Source organism: Pelodiscus sinensis, chromosome 1, assembly GCF_049634645.1.
Source record: "Pelodiscus sinensis isolate JC-2024 chromosome 1, ASM4963464v1, whole genome shotgun sequence".
NCBI lineage: Eukaryota > Metazoa > Chordata > Testudines > Trionychidae > Pelodiscus > Pelodiscus sinensis.
The window spans coordinates 189,575,835-189,596,986 of record NC_134711.1 but is presented as its reverse complement, the minus strand read 5'-3'; the positions used below and the strand labels follow the sequence as shown (position 1 = coordinate 189,596,986).

At 42.2% G+C, this 21,152-nt stretch overlaps 1 protein-coding gene across 1 annotated transcript; it reads right to left on the bottom strand.

The window, feature by feature from the left end:
* Positions 1–773: 773 nt before the first annotated feature.
* FAM3B (FAM3 metabolism regulating signaling molecule B) lies at positions 774–20,409 on the bottom strand. The gene is made up of 8 exons (XM_075912142.1): positions 20,096–20,409; positions 10,920–11,063; positions 8,817–8,940; positions 6,491–6,549; positions 2,956–3,006; positions 2,450–2,537; positions 1,794–1,926; positions 774–978 (listed from the first exon to the last, which is right to left on the bottom strand). The coding sequence occupies exons 1-8, from the start codon at positions 20,112–20,114 to the stop codon at positions 889–891; spliced, it is 708 nt and encodes a 235-aa protein (XP_075768257.1). The 5' UTR covers positions 20,115–20,409; the 3' UTR covers positions 774–888.
* Positions 20,410–21,152: the final 743 nt, after the last annotated feature.

Below are 21,152 nucleotides of genomic sequence, written 5' to 3'. Positions count from 1 at the left end.
GGGAGCCCAGGCTGATAGGTCAGGAACACAGCGGTACCCAATAGGGAACCTATTACAATAGGAGTGAGGCCAAATTCAGCAGGTGCTATGTTGGATTTGATTTGGATTTACTACAGTATCTATAATGCCAACAGTTTCTTAGGTGGTTTACAGACAAATATTATTATTACATTCCTGACCTGAGGTGCTTACATTCTAAACAGATAACCAAACAAAGGAAATAGAAGAGAAGCAACAAATGCAACAGTGAAGCTAGGCATCTTTCTTATGAGTTCTATAAATTCTGTAAGAAGTTTGTGAAACAATGTGCAAAATAAACTAATGGTGGGGAGAGGAGGAGCAAACTGAAATGTAAGGGTGTAGATCATTTGCACAGAATTCTTGTAAGTGACCCTCTGGTGATTGCTAAAATTGGTTAATTATCAGTACACAAGTACATTAAGAGTAATGGCAATTCAAACTTTTCTTAGGAGAAAAAGAATTATTAATACACTGCAGCAGAGTAATTGTTTCAACTACTAGGGATTGAGACAGGAGAAATATAATTTGGTTTTCTATCTTGTTTCCTCGTAAAACTTACAGCAGAAAGCAACCTATAAAAATTAAGACTTGTCATTTATAGTGACAGTATGGTCCCATTTTTATAATCCTGGCATATCTATTATGCATCATCATTATAGACCAGAAAATGGATGAATTTATCTGCATCTACCATTGAAACACCCATTTGCTTTCCCACCAGTTGTATAATATAACCACTGAAGGATAACTGGTTAAAATAGTACACATGACTTTATTAGTTTACAGCAGTTATTTAAATGTGTATCGGTTTTATGACTCATCCATATATAAAAATAATGTACACAACTTTAGTAGCAAAATGTAAGATCAGATCAGGTTAGTTGGGATACAACCTTCTATCTGGATTTCAGCTGGCCAGCCATTATATCTGTTCTTGCTATTGTCAGAATGATTGATCTGGTTAAAAAAAAAAAGCAAACAAATGTTCAGTTTATCACATATAGACTGTTGTCAGTAGTCTGGAAAACTTAATTTCGCTGTTTGTAGCAAGAGAGAAAAGATACGTGGATACCAGCACTTGGAAACTGTCAGATGCACTGGGCATTTTGTTTATCATAAACTGGCATGTCCTCACTCCATTCTGTTATATAATCATTCCTCAAAATGATATCACCCAAACTCCTTAATGCCTGGAGCACCTCATAGACAATGATGCTGAGGTACCTCTTATAGGGAATCTGTTTCAGTAAGTAACACCCAACCATGTTCTGGAAAAGACGTGAAACTAGGGATAGTTCTCTATATCTTCAGAATAGTTTGAGAAATCTGTGGAAACTGAGCTGGGTCTAGAATACTAATTTTTCCTCCCCTCTCTACATCATATAAATTAAGGTATGGAGCATATAAATTAAAATATCACTGGCATGGGAAGAAGTTCAGATTCAAAAAGGATTACTGCTAAATTTTCCTCAAATGTGAGGAGGCTAATATTTTTTAAAAATGACATAGTTTTGGGCATCTCTTCCTGGGTGTCAATTCTGAGACTCATACAGGGTCCTGATCTTCAGAAAATGCTGAGCATCTACCTTCTGAAATTCAATTTTTGAAAACTCAATTTCTGAGACACCTTTAAGGAAGTCTGAAACACCCTAAATTGCTAGTCACTTTTGGAAATTGGTTTCCAGAAAAGAAGCCACAACACAAGGTTCTGAAGGGTTTCTCAAATTTATAGTTTTAAAAAACAAAACCGACAACAACAAAATAACCCTTACCCTTTCTCTTTGAATATAATCTGGTAGCTTGAAACCTTTGGCAGCTATAAAGACCCAGCTTGACCTGAACTTTATGTTCCATATTTCTTTACTCCCAAGTTCTGCTATTGCTTTTTTCGCATCATCCTTTAATCTAGAAGAGTTGAAAAATTAAACATTGAAAACTTCTGAAATTTAGAACTTTAAAAATAAGTTAGGTAAGAAAGGAAATAGTCTGTTGATATTTTGTGTTGGGTGTTCTGATTTCCTATTAATGAATAATTAAAGCCTTCTTGTATCTTCTACTGAAGAACTGTCCAGTAATGTGCCATACAATTCACAGAAACAAATTCTATCCTCACTTCACCTGTGCAACTCCACTGATGTCAATAAAAAACCATGAGTTTGCACACGTGGAGCAGAGAGGAGAGTTCTATGTTGGGAAGGATTCTCTTTTGTACATTTAATTGTTTGAACAAATTTAGTGTAATTGGAGCGTCTTTGAGAAGTTCAATATGTGTTATATGAGTAAGTGTTGAATGGGACAACATCAAATATCACAGGAGATGGTAAGTGATTAAACCTGATCATCACTCAAATTGTAACAACTTTTGCTTCTCAGAAGGTTGCCAGTCTGAGTTGCAAGCCATTTATTATTCTAGAATGCACTCGCTTACCTGCTGCTTCCATCATCATGGGTCACCATCAAAAGGAGTGACCCTTGAGGTGCATTTTTAATGAAAGTAGTCATGGGTCCAGAGAATTCTATTGATAAAACAAATGATTCTTCAATTACCTGCATACCAATGCACAAAAACACCTTACTCTCAGCTTATTGCTACTTTTAAGCTTTCCTTCTCCAAAAAAACAGAAGTAAATTTCTCATTTTTCTCTAGCCAGTTAATTCCCCCTTTCCCATTCAGAGGGCCCAATCCTAAAAAAAAAAGAGTGCCCTCAACTCCCACTGACACAATTCAGTTTTTTCTTTAGTATTAAGCTGTGAAGTACTACTGATGAGCAGAGTTAAATCTGTTTTACCATCTGTTTTATATTAATTACTGGAGGACTTTAGCAACTGTCAAATATTTAAATAAAAATATTTTCTATCCAAACTTCTTCTGCATGGAAAAGTGTCTACAAGAGACCCTGTGCCACTTCTATTTCATAATACTTTGGCTCTTACCTCCTTCCCACATGTCAAAAAACTCTGTAGATATTACTTTTCCTGTTTTAACTGCAATAAAGAAATAATACATTTTAAATATGATGGAAAGGGAGATATGAAAAGGGAAAGTAAACACAATGGTTACAACTAAAAATAAATGCATTTATTATTTTATATTACTATGGTCAGGGGCAGATGACTGTTTTGCGGGGCCCTGGGCAGCATAATTCCGCGGGGCCCCCCCTTTGCCACGGCACATGCGCAGTGACGCCATGCGCATGAGCAGCAGTGCCGCGGCGCATGCGCGGGGCTTTCTGAAGCGCGGGGCTCGGGGCGGCTGCCCCGTTCGCCCTGCCCTATATCCGCCCCTGACTATGGTTTCAAGTATCAGCGGGGTAGCCGTGTTAGTCTGAATCGCAAAAACGATGAGGAGTCCTGTGGCACCTTATAGACTAACAGATTTATTGGAGCATAAGCTTTCGTGGGTAAAGACCCACTTCATCAGACAAAGTGGGTCTTTGCTCAGGAAAGCTTATGCTCCAATAAATTTGTTAGTCTATAAGAGTATGGCTACACTTGTACCCTCTTTCGAGAGAAGGATGCAAATGAAGACATTTGAAATTGTAAATGAAGCTGAGATTTAAATATCCTGCGCTTCATTTGCATATTCGTGTTATGGCGCTATTTCAAAATAACAGACGCTGTTAGGACGCAGTATCTGGTAAACCTCATTGTATGTGGAATAAGGGTTATTTTGAGAGAAGGGTTTTCTCTCGAAATAACCGCGTCTTAACAGCATCTGTTATTTTGAAATAGCACTATTTTGAAATAGTGCCATAATGTAAATATGCAAATGAAGCACAGGATATTTAAATCCTGGCTTCATTTGCAATTTCGAATGTCTTCATTTGCAGAGCTCGACAAATAATGCAATCTACTTGCCCGTGGTGAGTAGATTGTAACCCGGAAGAGCCAGGTTCGGGCGATCTGCGCATGATCGCAGGACAGTGCGGCTGGTGAGCGGGACTTGCCGCGGTTCGGTGAGCCCTGTTCATTTGTATCCCTCTCTTGAAAGAGGGTGCAAGTGCAGATATACCCTAAGGTGCCACAGGACTCCTCATTGCTTATGGTTTCAAGTTTTCATTAGTTCCATATTTCCTTCCAAGTTCAGAACATTAATCTGGTGCGTGCATATGTATATTCACTTATATATAATCTTAGTGATTCTCCTTGACAGCATTAATTCCTGCCCACTGATTGCATGCAGAAGTGATCTATAAAAAGGTGTCCTGCAACCAGGGGCAGATGACCGTTTTGCGGGGCCCCGGGCAGCATAATTCCACGGGGCCCCCCCTTTGCCACGGTGCATGCGCTGTGACGCCATGCGCATGCGCAGCGGCGCCACGGCGCATGCGCGGGGCTTTCTGAAGTGCGGGGCCCGGGGCGGCTGCCCTGTTCGCCCTGCCCTATATCCGCCCCTGCCTGCAACTGAACTTCACCAAAATTGTTTCATGGCAGAAAATATTTCTGCCCAGATTCTTGAATTGGCTTTACTGTTTCGGTTTATGTTTAAAAGAATGAGTGAATTGCATTATGAACTGCGGTGCTTGCCTATACACTTTATTCTAGTTCCTAAGTAGAGCTGGATACAACGACTTAAGGCTTTCAAGTTCCTGTTGATTATGGAAGCAAAACTAGAGAAAATTTCAATAGCCCTAATTTTCAATGGATGGATGTTCATCACTTTCTAAAAAACCTGATCTCTTTATAGTGGCCCAAGTTAGGCTCCCATACCCACTAGTCATTTTAGAGAATTTTGGTTAATATTTATAATTAATTGTTATTGTTCAAAAATGAGCCTATCGTGAGTTCATGAAACAGATGCAAAATTCGAAGCAAGTCTTAAGACTTCAAAATTCTTTGATAAATTCATGTAACATATGTTTTTGCTAGTAGGAAAACTGGAAAAACAATAACCAATTGTCATGTTATGCTTTCAAATGCCAAACGGAGTCAGGCTTTAAAATGAAAGACACATACTTCCATGCAAGGCTTTCTTCTGGAGCACTGTAAGCTCCCACTCAGCAGGAAAATCTGGCAATTGCTGCTCCCTCTCTGGCTCATCAAGGCTTATCCTTGGCAAGATCATGGGAGAGGGAGGAGTATTTGGACTCTGTTAAAGTTTACTTTTCCCAATTCAGGAGGCAGAGGCCAGAAGTGGGGAAATAACATTCCAGATCTGAGTAAAGACCAGAGACTAGAGATGCCAAACGTAGGATTCTGGATTGTCTGCAAAACATCACCTTTTTTCCTAAGTGGTGTTAATCTTGATCTATGTTTTTTTTCTTCCTTAACAACAAAAACTCTTCATTCAGAAAACAAAGTGGACACCAATGTGAAATAATATATTAGACTGATGCTATAGTAAAAATGTTTGATACAGTGTGTAGTGGAAGGTATATCTACACTACATTATTTCGAAATATCTAATTTTGAAATACACACAAAATGCATTTTGAAATAGCACAGCCACACTGATTGGACGCTGAATCACATTTAAGGTCAGCCGGAACTGGTTCTGGCAGGGCATCAGGTCAGAAGTTACCTTGTGGCCAGGGCAGCCAGCAGGGCACCCTGGGAAGGGCTGGAGGCCCCTTATTTCAGAATAAGCATCTACACAGCACTTATTTCAAAATAGTAATTTCAAAATTGGCGCTAATCCTCGTGGAATGAGGTTTACCAATTTTGAAATAAGGCCTCCGCTATTTCAAATTAATTTCCAAATAGCAGCTGGCTTGTGTAGATGCTAGGAAAGTTATTTCAAAATAATGGCTTTTATTTTGAAATAACTTTGCTGTGTAGACATACCCAAAATGTTTAATTGAACAGTACATTTGCAGATGATTTGTTTTACTGTACTGCAAAGGTAGATACAGTCACTTTTCTATCTGAATGAGTGGATAAACAAAATAAGATAATTAAGGAAAGCATGGCTAGAAACTAGCTCTCGGTGGAAGGATGGCTGTGTCTCTATAGTGCAGCCATTTAGCTTCAAGTGTGTGGGGGGGGGGGGGAAGAGGGGGAAATAGAACAAAACTTTTTTTTAATGTGCAACATTTTTGGGTAAAAGCAAACACCACACTGAATCTGAGCTTGTTTTCTGGCCAATGGGATCTGTGAGGATTGTACTGGAGCAGGAACTGTGTATGGAGACCCCCTCCCAGGGGGCACACAGTAGAGGCATACACACTGACCCTAGCAGCTGACAGCTTTGAGTGGCATGCATGGGCATGACAGGCAGGAAGCCTGCCTGAGGATCCCGTAGACTACAGGACATTGGCAGCCCAGAGTATCATGGTGAGCTGGCTCTGGCTGGTGAGCTGTATTTTGCCCAGCTCTGCTACATTTTTGTAAGTGTCCAACGGAGAAGAAATGTTAGTTTAAAAATATAGAATGAGGATTGTTAGTTTGCTTAGAGATTGCATCTTAGATATGCATAATCATTTTTCTTAGTGTTCTACCATTGTCCTCATAACATTCTTCTCTTACTTACAATTCACAATGGCAATGTTTATACCTCGTCCAACATTACCCTTCTGTTCACTTATGAGCCTGAAATTGAGATAAATATGCTGTCAGTCAGGAATTGTACTTCCAGAAGAGCAATGGCATTTACCTGTGCAAAGTCCTTCCTTTAGATTTTTGTTTTTAGGTTAATCATTTAACTGAGGAATCTGCTGAAAGCAATGGAGCCCCCATGTCTTAAAAGTCTATGAAGGGTGGGTCAGTTTCTTCCAGAGAACCCATAATAAGCCTACTTCAAAACCGTAAATAAGTGCAGCATAAGAGTAAAAACAATGCTGAAGAGAGAAAAAAAAAAGTTTTATGGCACCATTCCATGTAGATTCATAGAATAGGCCAGTGTATCTTCTCAACAGTGGCACACCAACATTTTTACAAGTCACTAGTGATTGCAAGTGTCTCAGTTTTAGAGGGCCTAACTTGAAATACTATAAAGAGGCCCTATTTTGAGAACGTGCTGGAAATCCAACCTCTGAAAATTAGGCCCTTTTTACAGTGTTTCAAGTTGTGCAGTGGAAACTTGATGCACCAACATTAATTAGCCCTGCATTTCTCAAACTGTGGGTCCCAACCCCCCGGGGGGTCGCGAGCAGCTAAGAGGGGGGTCATGGTATCACAAAGTTTGAGAACCCCTGCATTAGCCACTTTTGAAAATCTTGGCCCAAAGCATACAAACTAAGGTACAATCCTAGGTGCAAGGTTAAACAATGTTACCAAGAATGACTATTTTAGACACAAGCGCAGAGAAAACAAAAAGAACAAAGGAGACTAAAAGGAAAAAAAATCTAAAGTGTCAAAGAAAAATAAGTATACTTTCAGATTACATAGAGCGAGGAAGACTGGAAAGATGCAATAAAACAGAGAAAATTAGACAAGGTTTAGTGTTGGTAATGGACTTAAAAAAAAAGAATGTTCTCCACACAAATGGAACAGAATTATTCAGGGTTTAAAGTTAAGGTATCCAACAGCTGACACAATGAAGCAATACATGTAGCCAGAAAAGGGGGAAATAAAAATGTCAGGGAGATAGCAGCTTCACAGAAATAAGGACACAGAGTCAAGCTTTAGTTTCAGTAAAGTCAGTGAAAATATTGGCAAAGATTTCAATAAAACCAGCATGTGACCCCAAAGATGAAAAAACCAGTGAGCTATCCCAAAGGGAGAAAACGTATGGAGCAGAGTTGACAGCACTGAAGAAGATTTTTAAAATATTTATAATCATTAAATTAAAACCCGCAACCTCTAAATCAGAAATATAGCCAAGGTTGGGCGGTGGCCCATTCACATAGGATCCAGGTCTACCTCCACTAACTCTATCTCTCCTCTGGCCCCATTGCTTTCCCTGCCCACCCCACACTCCAGCAGTGGAGTGGAGCTGAAGGCTTGCCCTGCTCTGTCTGCCCAGCACTCCAACCGGGAACAGGGCTGGGGTGCAGTGGCCTACACTGCTCACCCAGTATGCTGGCTGTAGAGTGGGGTTGAGGCCTTGCCTCCCTCTATCTGTCTGGTGCTCTAGCTAGGGAGTGGACTTGGAGTGTCAAGGCAGGCCCCCATGCTCTGACGCACTGCCCTGATGGAATGCCAGGCAGGTGGAACAGGAAAAGTTCTCACGCTTCAACCCTGCCCCTGCACTTTGACCCCACTCCCAGGCTGGAGTACCAGGCAGATGGGAGGATCCGGGCAAGCTCTTGTGTCCTGACCCTGCTCCCTGGGTGTGCACTTAGAGTCTAGGGGGACTCCTCGCCAGAACGTCCATTGCCCCCTGCAAGGCTGACAGGAGAGATTAGGCAAGGCAGTCCTGACCTCTCCTGTCCCCTCTCATTGCCCACCCACTCTCCCACCAAAAGTCGAGGCCCACCCAAGTGTCTGGCCCTGGCTACACCACTGCTCTAAGTGATTCCCACCTTTGGATTTCCAACTGTGCCTCATTTGCAACATATCTGTCCTAGAATCACACCTGTACTTTAAACTGAAATCTCTTTGCAGATGGACTTTGTGTGTGTGTGTTTTACCATCTCACACGCTATCAGAACCGAACAAACTGGGAAGAGCCAAGGATAGACCACTGACATATGCAGATGTAAAGTAGAGGAGAGCTGAGATGCTGGTTTCTTGCTTGAGGTGCTTAAAGAGTGTAGCACGGCAAATAATATTGAAAGTGAAAAATCCCAAGATCACTGTTCTTATGTTATGTAGTCTGCGTTAATCCAATAAATGTCTTTTATAGTAAGAATTTGGTTTGTCATTAAACCAAAAGCAAATGCCCTTGGTTGGATTGAAAGTAGAGTAGGACTTACATCTCATCTTCAAAACAAATCTTGGCCATTTTTTCCTTGCCACCACCACTAAGTAATCGATAAGCATAGCTCCCAGGTGAACATGGAGACCAATGGTCACATTTCTGTCGTTTAGGAGGTGGGGCTGTAGTGAATAAGAAAACAGAACATGTTTTGTTTGAGCACCGTGTAAACATCATGGTTATCAAAGTGACCAAATAATTTCAGACTATTAGAGCAAGGTCAAACAAGTACTTACAAAGGCAAGCGATCATATCAAAAGTACCCCAGATTTACACATGCTTGAAATTAGCACCTACTTGCCAAATGAGGGTAAATTGGTGTTTAAAAATATTACAACTTAGACAATCACTCAGACAAACAAATTTGGTTACAATTTGCAGGAGATAATGCTACTAACTTCTTCACAACGTCATCTGAAAGCGAAGTCAGTCAGGGTGCATCTAGACAGCAGCTCTATTTCAGGATACTTCTGGTGTCCCAAAATAACATTCCCGCATCTTAACACAGTACCTGTTATTTCAAAATAGCTTTAGAAATAATGGGAATGCTATTCTGACATCCCTGTAAACCTAGTTCCATGAGGATGAAGGGATGTTTCGGAATAGTGCTCTATTTCAAAATTTGGCGCTGTGTAGTCAATGCAAAATTTCAAAATAAGCCATTTTGAAATACACTCAATGTAAGGTATGCAATTTACATAGCTCAAATTGCGTAGCTTATACCGAGCTAAAAGTGCAGTGTAGATGCATCCTCATTCGCATGGCTCTGTTGTAACTAGCATCACAAAATATTTACATACCAGATGCACTAAAGATTGAAATGTACATTCATGTATCAGCCACCAATTCCAGAAGACACGTGTCCATGCCAACGATTGGTTTTGCTCAATAATCCAAAGCTGTACTGATCAGCACAGGCTCATTTTCATCATCTGAATCAGATGTCACCAGCAGAAGGTTGATTTTTTTGGGTGTCTTGGTTTCTATTATTTTTGCACCAGAGTGTTGTTCTTTTTAAGACTTCTGAAAGTATGCTCCACACCTTCATCCTCTCAGATTTTTGAAGGCACTTTAGACTCTTAAACTTGAGTACAGTGCTGTTGTCATCTTTAGAAATCTCACATTGGTACCTTGTGTGTTTTGTCAAATCCGCAGTTGAAAGTGGTAAAGCAGGAGAGGAGACACACAATTCTCTCTTAAGGAATTCAGTCACTAATTTAATTAACATATTTTAATGAGTATGATCAGCATGAAAGCTTCTTCTCTGGAATGGTAGCCAAAGCATAAAGGGCCTAGGGATGTGAAAGGTTGACGAGTAAGCATCACCTTTAATGAGTGACGCTTACCTGTTCCCATTAACCAGTGGAGGCTAGAGCTTTGCCATCCTGCCCACCTCCCCTTTAATCAGTTAACTGGTTAAACATGATGTTTAACCAGACAATCAATTAAATGGGATTTTACAGCTATAGAAGGGATTTACGAATATTCAGCATATCTGATCGTAAATACCTTGCAATGCTGGCTACAAAATTGCCATATGAATGCTTGTTCTCTCTTTCAAGTGACACTGTAAATGAGACATGGGCAGTATTACCTCCTATAAATGTAAACAAACGTGCTTGTCTTAGTGATTGGCTGAACAAAATGTAGGACTCAGTGGACTTGTAGGTCTATAGTTTAACGTAATTTTGTTTTTGAGTGAATTGAAAAATATTTCTTTTAGCATTTTTTCAGCGCAAATATTTGTAATAAAAATAACAATATAAAATGAACATTGTATACTTTGTATTGTGCTGTAATTGAAATCAACATATTTCAAAATTTAAACATCCAAAATATTTAATAAATTTCAATTGATATTTTATTTGTTTAACAGTGTAATTAATCACAATTTTTTACCACAATTCTTTTGAGTTGACCACGAGTTAACTGCTATTAAAATGACAGCTTTAATTATAATAATAGCTGCTCATTCATTCTTAAAATAGTACACAAGTAATCATTCATTAACTAACAAGCCATTTGCAGATTAAATTACAAACACTATGTTTCCCTTATAATATGCTGCATGTTAGTGGAAAAATATCAAGTGACCACATACGCTTAATTACTGGTTTCTCTCCAATGTTCTGAAGATTTTCAATAGCTGATGATAGCGAATCTTCAGGAACGATATCTGCAAATAGGTATCCCAAATACCAAGCACATACAGATGCGAATGCTAGTCCTGATAACTTTGCCACGTCTGAAAAGAAACAACAAATCCATTACTTAATGTGAAATAAGTCTACAAAAGGATATTAAAAATATAGCATTTTCTATGGCAATGCTACACAAATAAACCAATTTAATACAGTGAAATTCAGTCCTGATGCACAGGCACTCCACACCATTTGAGATTTTCAGTTGGGCTGTGGACAGAGTGAGCATGGCACTCTACAATGACCACCTTTTCTACCCCTACAGGAAAAATGTCTTAAAAACAAAAACAAACATCAGTCTATCTATTTGACCCTGGAAAAGGAGACATGCCAGAGAGTCCATGAAATCCACAATAGACCTTCCTATTGCTATCCATTTTAGATTGGTGGCACCCAGTTTCTATGATGATAGGTAGCAGTTTAAAACCCTACCCTACAGTAAGCTTACAGGGGGCTTTCTGTATCTTCTTAAAAATACAGGAGGAAACTAAGCTAGGCCTGACTAGGCAGATATGTAAATGAGGGTTGGAGATCTGGTTGAGGGTGGACTTCTAAACACCAGATTTGTGCACATCCGGAAACTTGGAAGCCTGCAGAGAAAACTGGAGTGACCATAGCCATTAGTCCAGTCTCTCTCATTTCTGCAATTGTGCTACTAATTCTAGTATAAACTATAATAGTGTCTATAATGGACACGAAGACTGGTGTGTATTTGCCATGTTTTTGATATTGAAGCAGATAAATACAGAGTCATGTTGTACCAGAAACTTGGCTACCTCTTCTTGAGAAATAACAATTTATTCCTGGGCCTGGAAGTAAGTGTAATTCATGCTACTCAAAAGTTAATAAAATACCACATTTGTATATTTTTCACCCCAAAATGACCCAAGTGCTTCAGACGGTGAGTATATACATTGTGTTCATTAAGAACTAGTTTGACTGCTGCTGAAATACAGAGTTTTCGTGGGGTTGCAAGATGTGGAAGGGACAGAGAAAACAAGGCAGGTTTTTCAACAGCACATAGCAGGCAGTTCAGACAAGGAAATGAGGACTAAACATCAAATTTGGAGATTCTTTTGTTTATTTTTAAGTTTCCTTTCCTAATAGTAAATACGGGATCTATAGATGGTTCCTAAATCAAATTCCTGAGCAAGAAGTTAATGAATTCCTTGTGCTTTAGCACAATCCCAGCACTCTAGGCCCCCCATCTATCATGGAGGAGTGCGTGGGTTGAGTTTAAAAAGATAAATAAATCATGTTTAACTTATAAGTGCTGTTTAAAAACATTAACACCGGGGCTATTCAGAAACAAACATTTTTTTTTTACATCAAATTCTGAAACTAAATTTCCCATTCTCTTTTACTATGTGGAAATTTCTAAATTTCCTGCAAAATGGAATTTGAAAAAACAAAACCCACATCAATTTCTGGTCAGGTGAAACATTACAATTCAATACAATCAAAATATTTTGAATCAATTTTGACATTTTATATTATAATTTAGAATATAAAATAAAATATTAGAGAAAAAAATAATTTCAAAATGAAAAACTGAAATGTCCTAGTCCATGGAAGTCAAAACAGAACATTTTGACCATATCAGAATGCTTCATTTTGATTTTTTTAAAATGAAATCTCATCAAAATTGATACCTGCTGGGGAAAGTTTAGATTGCAACAAAATAGCTTTTTCTAACAGGAAAAACATTTTGTTGGAAAAATTTTGACCCGTTCTAATTAGCATCCAATTGATACAGATTTTTAACAATTGAGTTAAGTGACTCTCAGTCTATGCTGGAGCTGGAGGTGATTAGATATTGACAACAAGTATTATATTTTAAAGTGAATTAAAACAGGATGCAATATATGTCCAAAATATATTCTGGGGTGAAAATCTGATATTTCAAAATACAAAATTATATTGAAAAATTGGCCCAATTTAACACATTTTGGCCAGCTCTATTTAGCATTCACTGATTGCTAAACTCTATTTAATGATTTATCTGATTCAGAATGCTTGAAGTTGAAGGGAGTGGTAGAAAAACAAAGAACTGAATGGATATAAGTAATTAAAACAAAGGATTCGTCTCAGGTAAAATATGAACACTGTAAGGAGTTGCTCAGCAGCTAGTTAAACAGGATTTGTAGTCACCTCACACAAATGCACAAGCTCAATTTATTTTGCCTTTTGCAGATCAAATGTGATACCGAATGTTGTCAATGAGAAACAGCAGAACTTTGATATGTTGAGTGATCATGTGACAGATTTTCATGTTTATAAAAAATATCCACGCTGTTTTGTTAAGACCCTTGTTTCCAGCTTATCAAGCTTTTTAATATTAATTTAATTCAAGAGAAATCTTGTTCATTTTCAGCATCCCCTGTGCCAGGAAAAATAAGGCCCACAGGCTGGATACTGCCCACCAAGTTGCTAGATATGGCTCACGTGAGCAGTGGAAGCCTGACAGCCTGCTCCCTCCCCCTGCTCAGACTCCGTTTGCTGACCCCACCTCCAGCACAATCTTTCAGCCCCCATTGTTCATTTTCTGGCCAATGGGAGCTGTCTATTTGAAGAACAGGCAGCACACAAAGTAACCTTTCCCTCCCCACAGGCTCACAGCTGTTCACAAACAGGGTCCCATGGCTGGCTGCTCTCAGTGGCCTTCTGGGACATGGAAGGCAGGGAACATGCTGGGCTGCTGGCCAGAAGTCATCCAGGTAAACATCTCCCAGCCAGAGGCAGGCTCAGTCTCTTCATTCCTCCTAGATCCTCTACTCCCACACCATATATAACTCCAAACCCTCTTCTTCCCTACCTGCATTCATACCTTCCTCCCAGACCCTACACTCCAGTTCCTTGACCCAGGTCATAACTCCTTTCCAGATTCCACACCCTCTTCTGCACCCCAATCCCTTACCTCAATCTCCCTTCTGTATCCAACCTCCATCCCAGATGCTGCAACTTTTCCATTAATATAATGGAAGAGCATGGCCCTTACCCACTTACCAAATGCCTGGAGTGACCCACCCATCAAAAATTATTGCCCACTCCTGATCCAGAGTAAGAAAAAGGTCACTATAAATCTGATCATCAACGTTTTCCACTTGATTAAAAAAAAAAACTTGCAACGGTCCTTTACTCATTAGCTTTAATGAAGTATAAAACATTTTAAAGAAACAATTGATGTTGGGTATCCTCCTTGAGACAAATTTCAACTGCCAGACTCACTTTTAGTGACTGAAAAATTAATTCAAGTTTTCTGTGCTTGAGTGTTCTGTGCTAGAGCTAGCCTAGCTCTAGTGAAAATAGCAACACTACAAAGTAACACTTGAGCTAATTTGTTCATACTGGCCTTTCACTCGTGTGTGGCACTACATTCTTGTCTTCACTTACAGAAAGATGTGTGTGACAGTGGGTTTTTTGTTTATAGCAAGATAACAGACAAACATCCAACTCTAAAATCCTAAGAACAGACAACACATTTATACAGATCATCATGAGCTATGTGGGGGTATGTCTACACTGCATTCCTCTTTCAAGAGTGGAATTAAAATGAAGCCAAGCGAAATTGCAAATGAAGCACGGATTTGAATTTCCCACACTTCATTTGCTTAAATAGCAATAGCAGGCGCTATTTCGAAACACCCTATTTCGAGATAAAAAAACACGGTGTAGACATGGTTATTTCGAAAGAAACCCCTTCTTTTGAAATAACCCTTACTCCTTAAAAAATGAGGTTTAACGGTTATTAACGGATGGTGTGGGGAAGGGTTCTCATGTTGGCTGCCGGAGCTGCAGCTGATGGTGGTGGCTGAAGCTGGGTCCCAGAACCATGTGGTGGCAGGGGCCAGAGCTGGGACCAGAGCCAGTGGCCACATGGACATGCATGGCCCAATGGAAGAGTGGGAATAGTACCCATAGGAGTATGCTTGTGGGGGGGAAAAAGTGGCTGATTAATTTCTTGGTGGTGGACAGTGCTTGTACGAGGTATGGGCTTGACTGTCATGCAGTAAAATTCAGACTGACATGATGAATAAGGAATTTTATTGTGTGGGACAGGGGTAAAATGGATGTACAGATGGAATGTACTGAAATGTAGTTCTAGCTAAATAGAGGAATGCTGTTTTCTTCCTAGTGCTTAATTGCTCCTAAACAGGTTTTTAGTTTTATCGTCCCTAACCATGATGGTATAATGTAATGCAGAGATAGCTTGAAAACATTGCATCCTTTATTTGTAAACATGTCGTAAAATAGTAAAACATGCACAGCATTCAGCAGGCCCACTGCCATTAAAAACCAGACCCTCTCAAAAAAGAGCAGAAAATAGTTGATACACAATATAAACTCTCTATTGCTACATGACTGGTGACCACACCTTCTGTTTTTCCTTCTTTACACATTTCTCTCTCTCACACACACACGGGACAGCCTAAGAGGGGAGGGGAATTTTTCACTTGAGAGACTTTGAAGAAGGAAGGCTGCAGAGGATTTAATTGCCCTGTTCAGCCGCTCATGAGTTCTGAATGTACACTTACTGCCTGAATGCACACTTACTGCCAGTTACTACTGGACTGCCTGTGCACTGTGTTATAAAGCAAATAATATTATTTGTCACCTTTCTTATACATTATTTGTGTTAATAGACATTTAAGCTTTGAAGAATGCTTCTGAGTTGATCAAATCAGACAAGGGAAATCTGAGAGCTTTAGCTCTGATTTATGTCTTGTGTGCAGAACAAGCATTCTAGGTAACTACATTTTCTAAGTTGCTATTTACCTGTAGTAAATCAAATAGAAAGAACTGAGGGCAGTGGTGGGGAGATACTGGATTGACTTCACCTCTGATCCAAAATAAAAGATAGCCCTGAGACACAAGGTGAATGGTGAGAAATATTCAATAAGCTGTTGTCTAGGTGTGCAATGGACAGTGTATTCTACACAAGCTGAGAAATGTTAGTCTGAAAGGCCAATTAACAATTTTCTGAAAGGACAGCCAGATTTAACTGAGCAGGAAGCCCAACTGCAGGAGGGTCTAGTAAAGGGATATAAACAGAGGAATTTGGCTACTTAAAATTTTGCAATATTACATTTTTAATTTGACTTCATATTAAATAAACAAACATTTAAAGTCATGAACCTTGTTAATTATCCCTTGTTTTAGTATTGTTTCTTCCATAGCATTATTAAAAATATATAAAAGTTATTTGTTAATAACTTGGGTGACATGATGGCAAACATCCAAACAAGCGCACATGACCTCAATATTGGTGCATGTGACAGGGTATACCAACTGTGCACTGGGTTGGCAAGAGTTAACTAGGCCTATATGGCTGAGAGAGCTCCACCCCACAACCCTGCTGGGCATGCTCCAACTGGAGGACCAGTATAAAAGCCAAGGGAGCAGCTCAGTCAAGGCTGACCACAGCAGAGAAAGGAGTTGCTGCCAGAGCTTGAAGCAGAAGCCAGCCAGCAGAGACTGGCCAGGTAAGGGTCCAGCTTGGAGGACACAGGTGTGGAAGAAGCTGAGAATCCTGGACAGGGTAGGAAGTAGCCCAGGGTGGGGAATTGGAATCTCTGAGAGCTTGGTGTGTTTTGGGTGAACTCCCCACTGAGCTAGTGGTGGGACATGCCCACCAGTGACAGTGCCCTGGACTGGGACCCAATGCAGTGGGAGGTCCCCTTACCCCACCCCATTAGCCTCAATGGGGGACACTACATCTGAACAACTGACTTGGCTACTGGGCTGCATTGCCCTGCTGATGGAGGCTGCTACTGGCCTGGGGATGATAACAATTTAAAAGGTAAATCAACCCAGATGGGGCCTCAAAGGCTCCATGCTCTTCCTCCTGAGGGGGTGGGGAGGAGCTGGGCTTGCCACCCTGTCACAGTGCATAAGGCAAAACTCATTTTGCTCATGGATGGAAAGTCTTAGAGGGAACACTGGTAAATACCTATCTTTGCACCTCATTTCACATCAACACAAGTGAGGGGTTAGGAGGCAGAAGCCCACCTTGAAAGTTTGAACCCCCTGGGTTTCATACTTGAGGTCTGTTTAAAGCTGTATACCCTGGCTCCAAAGGCAGCTCTTAACTGCAACAGAGTTTGAGCTGCTTGCTGCTTTGCCTTTGGGACAGGGAGTTTGTTATAAAAGGAGGGAGGCAGGTGATTAAGAACAACAAAAGACTGATATGCAAGTCATTAAATGATCATAGATCATCATGAAAACATTGCCAAGTACTTGATAGGGAGGGCAAAAGAGAGTAGCAATGAGTGTTGTGTTGCTGTGATTTGAATTTGTACCAGTACTGTTAAACTTATATGGCTATGTCTAGACTGGCATGATTTTCCGCAAATGCTTTTAACGGAAAAGTTTTTCCGTTAAAAGCATTTGCGGAAAAGAGCATCGAGACTGGCACAGATGCTTTTGTGTAAGAACTTTTTTGAGAAAAGCGTCCATGCCAATCTAGATGCGGTTTTGCGCAAGAAAGCCCCGATAGCCCCAGTAGCGAAAATGGCGTTTTTGCGCAAAACACATTTTAGCTGTCTACACTGGCCCTCTTGCGCAAATACATTTGCACAAGAGGGCTTTTTCCTGAACGGGAGCAGCAAAATATTTGCGCAAGGACACTGACAATCTTACATTAGATCGTCAGTGTTCTTGCGCAAATTCAAGCGGACAGTGTAGACATCTGGCAAGTTTTTTCGCAAAAACACCCGCTTTTGTGGAAAAGCTTGCCAGTCTAGACGCAGCCATACATGTTCTTGAAAATAAGGATAAATAGTGAGGTGGCAAAATTTGCAAATACCACAAAATTACTCAAAATAGCTAAGTCCAGAGCTAACTGCAAAGGGGGTTACAAAGGGATCTCACCAAATAGGTGATTGGGCAACACAATGGCAGATGGAATTCAGTGCTGAGAAATGCAAAGTAATGCACATGGAAATAAATAATCCCAACTATGCATACAAAAAATGATGGGGTCTAAAATACCTGTTACCACTCAAGAAGATGATCTTGGAATCATTGTGGACAGTTCCCTGAAAACTTGCTTAATATGCAGTGGCAGTCTAAAAACTGACTATTGGGAATCAACATGAAACGAACAGGTAAGACAAAATATTGTCTCTATATAAAGTCATGGTATGCCCACATCTTGAATACTGTATGAAGATTTGGTTATCACATCTAAAAAAAAATTGATTTGGAAAAGGTACAGAAAGGGCAACAGAAAAGGTTGGGGGTAAGGAACAACTTCCATATAAGGAGAGTTTAACAAGACTGGGATTCTTCAGCTTGGAAAATAAATGACTAAAGGATTGAGGAAGGGATATATTAGAGGTCTAGAAAATCATACATGGTGTGGAAAAATAGAATAAAGAAATGTGTTATGTTAGTGAAGGAGTAAATAAAAATAACTCTTATAGGCAGCAGATTTAAAAAAAAAACTTCAGTCAACCTGTGGAACTATTTGCCAGGAGATGGAGAAAAGGCCCAAACTATAACAGGAGTCCAATAAGAACAAACTAAGTTCAAGGAGGTTAGGTCCATCAGTGTCTTCTAGCCAGAATGGGCAAGGATGGTGACCCTAGCTTCTGTTTGCCAGAAGCTGGGAATGAGTGACGGGTCATTTAATGAATGTCTTTTCTGTTCATTCCTTCTGACGCACCTGGCATTGGTCACTGTTGGAAGATAGGATACTGGGCTAGCTGGACCATTGCTCTGACACAGTATGGCCATTCGGATCTTATAAAGAGCTGAAATGTATCTGCCCCCTGCTGTAACCCACTAGCCTCCATTCCAGTTCCGGATTAGAGCTAGAACCCAGGAGTCCTGACAATCTCTCTCTAGTAAGACCATACATTAACATTTTAAGGCTAACCAGTGTCTCTCAAGTGACTTGCTACAAGATGTCAGAACACATTAATATTAGAGCTGTGTGAGTCTAATATTTATTTACATTTTCTTGTATATAGGAAATAGATACAGTGCTCCTGACAGCTAACTATGTTCTCTGCCAAAAAACTCTAGAGAGCTTTCCAGTGCCTTAGTAGCTCCAGAAAGAGGTTTCTGTGTGTTTGTGCTGCATGGAATCTACCCCCTGCCCCCTTTTGGCAGATCTGTGCATGCCCCAAGGGTGGGAGAGAGCGAAAGCATGGTGGGCAGAGGAGGACAGGGGCATCTGCAGTGTTACTCAGTACAACCCAAGAAGTGAAAATTTCCTCTCCCCTGGGGGGGGGGGGGGGGGGGTGGTGGTGGTGGTGGTGTGTGTGTGTGTGTGTGTGTGTGTGTGTGTGTGTGTGTGTGTGTGTGTAATGAATTATGACCTTAGGTGAAATTTCCATCCAGAGTATCATGTGGCACTGAATGTATTTACTAGAGAAATTTCTCTAGTATTTTATACCAGTTTATACAGATTTCTCAGTCCCTTGTGAAATGGCACAAGCACTGGTAGGGAGTACACGTAGCTGTTGCAACCGTGCCCAGGCCAAAGGGCGGCTGTACTTATGTCCCACACTTAGGAGTGCAGATGTAGGCAGCCCTGGCAGAGAGCAGGTTTCTCCCACCTGCGACCAATGTGGCTGTCGAGAAGGGGGAAACTCAGGGAACAGGGGCAATTGCTGAGGAGAGACACCAGACTCTTCGCCTACCATCCCTAGCCCTGCGGGACAATCCCCCTGTTTGGAGAAAGGTCCTGCCCTTTCTCCAACCCCTGTCCCCCAGCAATGCGGTTCCGGGGACGAGCCGGGCATGGCGCTAGTAGCAGAGGTTGCTCCCCGCCGGCCCAACCCCTGCTCCCCGTGCGGGGGGATGACTCGTGCTGCAGGTGTTTACCCCCCATAGCCCCGGGCGCCCAGAGGCTCCGCCGCCCCTGCCAGGGGACGTGCCAAAGGGAGGCAGGGCTGGGAGGGGACGAGCAAGCCCGACACGTCCCGTCCCAAGAGCCTCCCGGAAGGGACCCTGAGCTCCGGGAGCGTGTGGGGCTCGGGGGCGGGGAGCCCTCCAGCTGCGGGCCCGCGCCCGCCTCTCCGCCCCACAGCCTCCAGCCCGACCGGGGGCGCCCGCCGCTGCTACTCACTGCTCCACGGCAGCCGCATCTTCCCGGCCAGCGGGGCTCCCTCGCAGCGCTCCCCTGCAGCTGCTCTGCCGCGCCCCGGGCAGGGTGGCAGCAGGGAGCGCGCAAACTCGCCGCACCTGTGGGCCCGGCCCGGCAGGCAGGCACGCCCCGGGCGTGGGGGGAGCGGGCTGAGTCAGGCGGGGCCCGGCTGCTTCGGTCTCCACGCCGGTGTATAAAGCCGCCCCGCCGCGGGGTGGGCTGGAGGGAGAAGGGACCTTGCGTGCGCCGCGCTCCGCTCGCAGCGCTTTCGCTTTCACTTCGCCCGGGCACTGCGGGGGGAGGCTGCAGGCGCCGGGTTAGCCCCGCGGGCCCGCTCTCGGTTGCGTAAATGTCACCGCGCCCAGTGCCACCCACAGCGGCCGGCGGCTTCTCCCTGGCTCCGCAGGCGGGGAACACGCTGCCTTTCCTGCGCGAGCCGCCCTGGGGCTTCTCAGCGGGGAAGCTGCGCTCATCAAAGAGCCTCGTTCACCCACCTGCTCTCGCTCCCAGGCTGCTGCCCTTCACAAGGCATTTCAGTATCCGCGCCGGACAGTCCAGCCAGCCAAACGGCTCCTGGATGTTGGTTCCTGGGCTTGTTTCCCCACCTGGCACGGCCGGGATTTCTTACTGAGCACCGGCTACACCCCGCGGTGAAGCAGAAACAGGGTGGGCAAACTCACTCCATAGCTCCCCCCGGGACCACAGGACAAGACAACACCTGCACCTGCTGTCCCTCCCCTCTCCAGTTAAACGAGGCTTTATGCTTTCCCCTCGATGAAGGCTTGCACGACTACACCCCCTAAGGATTCTGACCACCAGAATGAAAAGTTAAATTTCTTACAGGTACTACAGTATTATAGTACCAGTTTAAAAAAAGGGTGGGATGGAGAGAGGGGTCCTTAGAGCAGAAGGTTGGTTGGTGGGTGGGTGGGTGGGTGTGCAGTGTTAAAGGAAAAGTAGGATGTGGAAGAATCTCAGATTTAGGAGTACAGCCATTGCACTGCCCAGTTGCCAGAGCCCCATGGCTGGCATGCTACCC